At 37.0% G+C, this 9,372-nt stretch overlaps 1 protein-coding gene across 2 annotated transcripts in view; it reads left to right on the forward strand.

Annotated features, from left to right (window-relative positions):
- Positions 1–9,142, forward strand: part of LOC142855670 (uncharacterized) — a 45,172-nt gene extending 36,030 nt beyond the window's left edge. The window contains exons 1-6 of one of the 2 annotated variants that reach the window (XM_075982122.1): positions 468–497; positions 5,837–5,963; positions 6,156–6,216; positions 7,391–7,506; positions 7,705–8,665; positions 8,833–9,142. In XM_075982122.1, coding sequence (XP_075838237.1) covers positions 468–497; positions 5,837–5,963; positions 6,156–6,216; positions 7,391–7,506; positions 7,705–8,665; positions 8,833–8,869 — 1,332 coding nt within the window. In that variant the 3' untranslated portion in view covers positions 8,870–9,142. Of the gene's footprint in view, positions 1–467; positions 498–5,836; positions 5,964–6,155; positions 6,217–7,390; positions 8,766–8,832 lie in introns of those variants that run through there. The other variant, XM_075982120.1, reaches the window with a different exon arrangement.
- The last annotated feature ends 230 nt before the right edge of the window (positions 9,143–9,372 follow it).

Raw genomic sequence — 9,372 nt, forward strand, 5'->3', positions numbered from 1 at the left:
TTCTTGGTCATCCGTCCTTTTTTTCCTCCAAGATTTCTCCTCCTGTTTATTCTTTCTGCTTGCCAGCCCTTCTTATACTTTTCTACCAAGCTACTGACTGTTCATTAGGCCAAATAGGTATTTTAGACCAGCCCAGTATCATAGCTTCACAGAATTACACACATACAACATAAAAGAATTCAACACATATTTGTATCATTGAAACAATTGTTTCACAACATAAACAAATATAACACATCTTACAATAATATTCCACAACAGCCAGGGTTGTATTTTGATACAGCCTAGGTTGCATTTTGATACCACAAGATATTGAGATGCCTAAACTATAAAACATCTTCTGTGGAGAACTAGCTGAATATAGGGAGTGAAATTAACCACAGAGATATATGAAAAGATGCAGGGCTGGGTGGTAGTGGTGCATGCCTTTAATCCCAGCACTCGGGAGGCAGAGCAGGTAGATCTCTATGAGTTCGAGGCCAGCCTGGTCTACAAGAGCTAGTTCCAGGACAGGCTCTAAAGCTACAGGAAAACCCTGTCTCAAAAAAAAAAAACCAAAAAAAAAAAGAAAAATAGATGCAGGGATAGGGCCATCTAAGCCCTTTGAAACTGAAGCCTTGTGTATCCGAGACAGAACTACAGGATTTGATATTTGTCCTGCTGTGCTTCAGTCTTGCCTTGGTTCAATCTTCTCTCACTATGTCTCCATTTCTCTATTTTGGAATGTAAATAGTATTCTATATTCTATACCATTGTATGTTGGAAAGATGTAACTTGTTTTCTGATTTTTACAAGATGTTATTTGCTGTGGGACACTGGTCTTGTACCTTGCAAAGATTTGTCACTTGTATTAGTTTAATAAAATGCTGATTACTAGTAACCAGGCAGGAAGGATATGTGGGGTGATGAGAACAGGTGAATTTTGGGAAGAGGAAAGGCTAAGTCTGCAGTCATCACCCAGACATAGAGGAAACAAGATGAGAATGCCTCACTGATAAAAGGTACCAAACCATGTGGCTAACACAGACAAAAATTATGTACTAATGTAAGATGTGAGAATTAGTTAATAAAAAGCCTGAGCTAATAGGCTAACCAGTTTATAATTAATGTAGACCTCTGTGTGTTTCTTTGGGATTGAATGACTGAGACCAGGTAGGACAGAAACCTCTGTCCACAAGTCACTGTCAAGTGATTGTTTTGAGCATCAGAAGAGACTTTTAACATTTGAAAAGTGTAGGGGCTATTGCAGACTATGAGTATCATTGAAATGACTAAATTAATTTTCTTCTTGGATGACCATAAGCCTCTAGTGACCCAGGTTAGAATTTAATTGATTGAATGAAAACCTCCCAGATAAGATGATGTATTTTAACATGTGCCTCTTCTTGGTAACTTTCATTTGATTGCTTGTGAAATTATTAGTAGGAGGAGCCTCTCTGGATGGAATCTTTCATTGGGGCTGTGATATGATGTAGTAAAGAGGGCTACTTGTTTGTTCCCAGCTGCTCAGCCCTGAAATAATCACACAGAAACTGTATTAATTAAATCACTGCCTGGCCTTTTAGCTTTAGCTTCTTATTTAAGGCTAACTGTTACATTTTAATTTAACCCATTTCTATTAATCTGTATAACACTATGTGGCTGTGGTTTACCAGCTAAAGTTCCCAGAATCTGTCTCTGGCAAGGCTACATAACTTCTTTCTGACTCTGCATTCTTCCTCCCAGCATTCTGTTTAGTTACCCCCCCCCCCACCTAAGTTCTGCCCTATAGCTCTGCTATAGGTCCAAAACAGTTCCCTTATTAAACAATGATAATCACAGCATAGAGAGAGGAATTCCATATCACCTCCCAATTCTTCAACTCCATCAGAGACTCCAGAAGGATATAATATTACCTAGGTAAACAGGAAGTATATTGTAAGCAACTTCCAAAACTCTAGAAATGACAAAGACATCTTGTTGCCTGTACAGTCACCCAAAGTTCTTCTGTGTTGTTGGGGGCATCCAATCTTCAGCTCACGGGTCCATACTATCAAGCAGACTTTTCCATAAAGTAGGAAATTTGAAGAACTGTTCTGCCTTGCAATGGAAAAGTCCATCAGTTGCCTTCTTCTGTGTCCTGCAGAATGTCTAGCAGATGCTTTCATGAATCAGGAACCCTGTGAGTCCTGCATGTCTAGTTCATCAAGCAGTCCAGCCTAGAGCAGTTTCTTGCCCAAATGGCTAACAAACTCCATAAGGAGCCTCTTCAATGCTGATTATCCTCTTGAAGTAGATTGGTGCTGCCAGGAGCAGATGTGTCTCATTGTCATGAAAAGTCTTAAGCTCTTAAAACATTTTAAAGGTCATATTGTGAAAGTCTCTGAAAGATTTGAAGAATCCCTATCTATCTGAAATACATTTCTATACATCGAGAAAATCTAACTAACATGCTACTAACTATTACTATTATAGATGACTCTCTATTTACCTATATTTTAATTATACATTACATTTTTAAATGAGCTAGACAAATACAATGCCTTAATCAAGAGCAGAAATGCATATAATAAAATTGACCTTAAATTAGTATCAATAAACCAAGATCCATACCAATGCAAATATCTATAGCATATTCCCTTTTAAATGTAAACAAACATTTATGAACAGTATTTGGGAATATGGGCATAGTTCTCTTCAAACTGCTTCCTGCTCTTTATTTGGTGAAGTAATTTTTTGGGTGTGTTCATAGTGACCTTTTGGGCAGTCTTGCTTCATCAAACCACATTAGTCTGGAGGGATTCCACAGGTTCTCATCCTTTGTGGGAAAAAAAAGGGAGAACCTCTTTTGCAAAGCAACAAATCCTTAGACCCAAATTCTGAAGACATGATACCTTTAAAATATACATGTTGGTTACTTAGCTCCTTTACAGCCAAAAAAATTAAAGAAAACACAATAATATACATAATCCAGAGACTCTGTATATAGTCCATGTTTATGTGGCTTATTATTTTATTCTATTACTTTTTAATATTTATTTTATTATCTTTACTCCTTTAATTTATGATTGTCTATACTCTGTTTCTTTAAAGACTTTGTTTCATTTTTATAAACCATTTACTTCTTTTTATAACTTTCTATATTTTTCTTCTCTCTCCCAAGCCTATGTACATTTTTTAAACACACCATGTCTCATTTAGAGGTCTTTTATGTATGAATCTGTCCTATTGTGTGTCTGTAATTCTTTACTGTTTAGGAGCGCTTCTTAAAATGCTAAGCACTTTGGAACTTAAGCTGTGCCATTGGTAGAGCAAATACGGCCTGCCTGCTTGCTCCATCCAGTCAACATGGCAGAGGCATGCTTGCTGCCTCTGAGAGCCATGTACATTGCCCCATTTTCAGGCATATAGGGGATCTAAGTTGCCAGTAGCAATCTGCTCACAGATCCCATAGCTGGTCCTCCAGAAAGTCAGAGTTCACGGTGGCAGCACAGTCCAGAAAGCCGGCATTTCAAAATGGTGCAGGTTTTTTTTCTGCTATCTCTGAATCAGAAAAAACTCTCTTAAAGGAACCGCAGCATGTCACCAGTAAGCAAACCCCATTTGGGGAAATAAATGTGGCTAAACTTTATTTATTTAGTGTCTAGAATTCTTTTCCAAGCTCTCTAAGATTTTAAGTGGATTTTAGTTGGCCACACAAGCACCAGTTTGTTGTGGGAAGCCACTTGTTAGTTCCCAGCTGCTCAGCCCTGAAACAATCACACAGAAACTGTATTAATAAATCACTGCTTTGCCCATTAGCTCTAGCTTCTTACTGGCTAACAGTTACATATTAATTTAACCAATTTCTATTAATCTGTATATTGCTATGTGACTGTGGCTTACGTAAAATTCTCAGCATCTGTCTCTGGAGGGGCTCCATGACTTCTCTCTGACTCCACCTTCTTTCTCCTAGCATTCAGTTTAGTTTTCCCCACCTAGCTAAGTTCTTTCCCATAGCTCTGCTTAAGCCCAAAGCAGTTCCTGTATTAACCAATGATAATCACAGCATACAGAAGAGAATCCCACAATATGAGTTTCTGTAGCCTCAACCCATTTCCTGTTCTTTGTGTCTACCATGTTGTGGTTGAAACTAATCAGTCAGCTTTCTTCTTTTGCTTCCCCACCATCATAAATTCTAACACTAAATCACACAAGATCAGTAGAATTAGCTGCTATTTGGTGCCTAGGTGGTTTAATAGCCCACTGTTTTCATTTTTGTTTGTTTATTTTTAGAGACAAGGTTTGTCTTTGTAGCCCTAGCTGTCCTGAAACTAGCTCTATATACCAGGCTGGCTTCAAACTCAGAGATCTTTTGACTCTGACTCCCAAGTGCTGGGATTAAAAGTGGGCCAGCATTCATGGCTTTTGTTTTAATATTGTTGTATGATGGTTCCTGTCAAGCATATGCTATTGTACTGAGCTTCACCCATATCTTGAATTTTAAAATTTGTCAGAAGGTTTCATTATGTTTCCCAGAATGGCATGTATTCATGACATTAATACTGCCTGTGCCTTCTGAGTCATTGGATTGCAGGTGCATAAACTTCTTCCTGCCTGTTTTGTTTGTTTTAAATTTTTATTTTAAAAAGAATATTTTTGTAGTAGGAGGAGGGTGGCCCTTTGTTCCCTTCTTGGTGACGAAGATGGGATTGCTTGTCGTCCTGGCTAGCTTACACCCAAAATAATCACACAGAAGCTGTATTAATTTAAACACTACCTGGTTCATTATCTGTAGCCTCTTATTGGCTAACTCTCATATATTGATTTAACCCATTTCTAGTAATCTGGATATCACCACAAGGTTGTGGCTTACCGGGAAAGATGCAGCATGTCTGATATTGGCACCTCCATGGTGGTTCTCTATGACTCTGCCTTCTTCCTTCCAGAATTCAATCCTGTTTACTCTGTCTACCTCTACGTATTTTACCTGTATGCATGGATATGCACCATGTGAGTACCTGGTCTTTACATTGATCAAAAGATGGTATTAGAAACCCTATGCTGGGAACAGTGGATAGTTATGATCCCCCATGTAAGTCCTTGAGCCCACCTGTATGCAAGACCAGGAGGACTATTTACTGTTGATCTATCTTTCCTGCTCTGTGTTGATTATTTATAATCAGCATATTAATTGCTATTGTTTTCATTTGTCAATTTGTAACTTTAAACACACAGTGCTTTTAGTAAAATCTTATTTACATTGCAGTTAAAATTGGGACACTTCAGGTTTCTGGTAGATGAATAAAGAGTTCAAGTGAATGCATAACTCTTTGTAGAAACTTCAGCAAAACCCTATGAGTTATTTCTTTTATATTTGTTTGATATTTTTCATGTGAAACAGATATTTAATATGTATTTCTTGCTGTCCTAGAAGTGATTGCATAGACTAGGCTGGTATTCAACTCAGAGGAAGATAGATATACATGCCTCTGCCTTCTGAGTACAAGGATTAGAGGTATGATTCAATACATCTGGCTTTTTCATCTTATTTTTCTTTTTGTAGGTAGGAATTAATCTTTCATACAGTTTCTCTTATCTGTACTCTGTACTCTTGATCTGTTTATATATCTTTCATTGTTGGTTAGTAGGCATTTCTCTTGTAAGGTGATATCCCATTCAAAGGGTCAGAAATGACAGAGGTGAGCCTCCTATTCATTTTGCTTCTAAAGTGACTTGGTGATTAAATTATGATGTCTGTGTCATGGAATAAGTATGGGGAGCACCATAATTATATGACTATACTGTCAAAGAAGTATACCTTTACAGTGTTGTCAGAATCATGCTTTTGGTTGTACACATGTATGGCATATTTTAGAATACAGTGACCTATGATGATGTGCATGTCGACTTCAATTGGGAAGAATGGACTTTGCTGGATCCTTCGCAGAAGAATCTCTACAAAGATGTGATGGTGGAGACCTACAGAAACCTCACTACTATAGGTAGGGCTGAATTGTCTTTCATGTTTCAAATAAGGGGACAACTATTCATTGGTTAATGGTGCTCTTTTGTAATATGATTGAGAAAGAAGAATGGGGTAAACAAATCAGGCATGGTTGTAAGGTTTGCTACAAATGGTAGCTACATTTTTTTTTTACAATTTTTAATATATAATGTCTGGCACTATATTTTAGGATACAGTTGGGAAGACCATAATGTTGAAGAACATTGTCAAAGTTCTAGAAGACATGAAAGGTAATTTTCATTTATAAATATACAAATATACCTCTGAAGAATTGTAATACATCCTATATGTTTTAAACAAAAGCAGCAGTGTATATAATAACATGCATTGATAATTATTAAATTCTCACAAAATCATATACCTTAATTTCAGATAGGTGAACTGCATTTACAAGTCATTCTTTTAAGAAAGAAGTCAAGGAAACAATGTCTTAGCTTATATTACCATTTGAATCATAATACAATGAGAACTATACTGTAAAATTGTCTGTTTATTTCATATTATTCATATTATAAAAGATATACATGTTGAAAAGATGATAAGTATATCTCTAAAACTCTATTACACTAATAGTCCATAGAAAAGGTAGTTTAACCCATATACTTGTGACTGTGTTAAGTTTAGTGAAGGGGCAGTTAGAGTCATGAATCAAGGGGCAGCTGTTGTGGAGAGGCCTTAATTCAGATGCCACAAGTCTATGAGGACATAAAGTGTGAACTCAATGTGGAAATCTTGTATTCGTTATTCTTCCTTTACTAGGTATATCATATGTAACTCTGGATACAAGCCACATGAGCATAGGGATGTGAAAAGATATAGCATACTTCTCTCTCAGAACAAACAGAAGATATGTAGCAGTCTCCGTGTTGACTATACTTGTTGAATTTGATGTAAAAGTATACAAGTTAATTAGTTTTATAGCCTCATTGTTAATATATCAACCATCTCACATTTCAGAAAAGCACCATGAGTACTAGGACTGTATAAATATTTCTGTTTGTCCTAGCTCACTTAGCAAATGTAGTATCACTCACAGTAGAGGAAACATTATGAATGCAATAAGAGTGGTAAAGCTCTGAGTTTTTTCAGTTCTCTTCAAATACACGAAAATTCTCATGTAGAAAAAAGATTCTGTAAATGTGAATCATGTATCTTCTAAGATGAAAAGCAAGCCTTAATGGGAAAAAACAAAATTGTAAACATGGTAATAAAACGTTAACATATAATTCCTCTTTAAAATAGGACTAAATTGTAAAATTAATTCATGCAGATAAAAAATTCAACAATGTATTAAATGTAGTAATGCTTTTACATGTACCATTATCATTGTAGGCATGAAAAAAGTCAAACTAGAGAGAAAACTTCTGCATATACTCAATGTATTAAAGCCATTACATGTGACAGTCATCTTCACACGCCTGAAAAAACACATACTACATTAAAACCCTATGAAGGAAATGAGTGTGGTCAAGCCTTTTCACATCACAGTCATCTTCAAATGCATAAAAAGACATACACTGGAAAGAAACCCTATGAATATAACCAGTGTGGTAAAGCCTTTGCATGTCACAGTAATCTACAAAGGCATGAAAGAAGCCATACTGGAGAGAAACATGAATGTAATCAGTGTGGTAAAGCCTTCGCACATCACCGTGATCTTCAAAGTCATGAAAGAACCCATACTGGAGAGAAACCCTATGAATGTAACTTGTGTGGTAAAGCCTTTGCATGTCACAGTAATCTACAAAGGCATGAAAGAAGCCATACTGGAGAGAGGCCCTATGAATGTAATCAGTGTGGTAAGGCTTTCACACGTCACAGTCATCTTCAAAGTCATGAACGAACCCATACTGGAGAGAAACCCTATGAATGTAATCAGTGTGGTAAAGCCTTTGCATGTCACAGTTACCTCAGAAAGCATAAAAGAACCCATACTGGAGGGAAACCCTATGAATGTAACCAGTGTGGTAAAGCCTTTGCATGTCACAGTTACCTCCGAAAGCATAAAAGAACTCATACTGGAGAGAAACCCTATGAATGTAATCAATGTTTTAAAACCTTTGCACATCATAGTACTCTTCAAACACATGAAAGAAGCCATATTGGAGAGAACCCCTATGAATGTAACCAGTGTGGTAAAGCTTTTACATATCACAGTTATCTACAAAGGCATGAAAGAAGCCACACTGGAGATAGGCCCTATGAATGTAACCAGTGTGGTAAAGCCTTTGCATGTCACAGTCATCTACAAAGGCATGAAAGAAGCCATACGGGAGATAGGCCCTATGAATGTAACCAGTGTGGTAAAGCCTTTGCATGTCACAGTCATCTACAAAGGCATGAAAGAAGCCATACTGGAGAGAAGCCCTATGAATGTAACCAGTGTGGTAAAGCCTTTGCATGTCATAGTCATCTACAAAGGCATGAAAGAAGCCATACTGGAGAGAGGCCCTATGAATGTAATCAGTGTGGTAAGGCCTTCGCACGTCACAGTGATCTTCAAAGTCATGAAAGAAGCCATACTGGAGAGAAGCCCTATGAATGTAACCAGTGTGGTAAAGCTTTTGCATATCACAGTCATCTACAAAGGCATGAAAGAAGCCATACTGGAGAGAGGCCCTATGAATGTAATCAGTGTGGTAAGGCCTTCGCACGTCACAGTGATCTTCAAAGTCATGAAAGAAGCCATACTGGAGAGAAACCTTATGAATGTAATCAGTGTGGTAAAGCCTTTGCATGTCACAGTAACTTCCGAAAGCATAAAGGAACACATATTTGATAGAAACCCTATGAATGTAACCAGTGTGGTAAAGCCTTTGCATGTCACAGTCATCTCCAAAGGCATGAAAGAACCCATATTGGAGAGAAACATTGTGTATGTAATTAGTGTGGTAAAGGCTTTGTTTATCATAGTCATCTTCAAAGACATACTAACACATACTGGAGACAAACCCTATGAATGTAATGAGTGTGGTAAAGCCTTTGTACGTCACAGTACTCTTCAAATGCATAAAATATCACACTGGGGATAAACTCTATGAATGTAATCAGTGTGATAAAGCATTTGCATGTATGAATAATCTAAATCATGAGAAAAAATTATACTGCAGAGAAACCCTACAAATGTATTCAGTGTGGTAAAATTTGTGCTTTATATAGGAGTAAAATTTTTGTGCGCAGCAATCTTTTAAAATCTTTGCATATTACAGTAGACATTGACTACCTGAAATAAAAAAGAGGACCTCTTATTATACAGTATTTGGTCAGATCTTTAGCCAAAACATTTATAATCAGCTACACAGTGATTTGGTATTCCCCTCTGTATGCTGTGAATATATTTTGTTGCCTTTGTTTAATAAAAATAGCTGCTTTGGGTCTATGGCATG

The sequence above is a fragment of the Microtus pennsylvanicus genome, chromosome 8, assembly GCF_037038515.1.
Source record: "Microtus pennsylvanicus isolate mMicPen1 chromosome 8, mMicPen1.hap1, whole genome shotgun sequence".
Classification (NCBI taxonomy): domain Eukaryota; kingdom Metazoa; phylum Chordata; class Mammalia; order Rodentia; family Cricetidae; genus Microtus; species Microtus pennsylvanicus.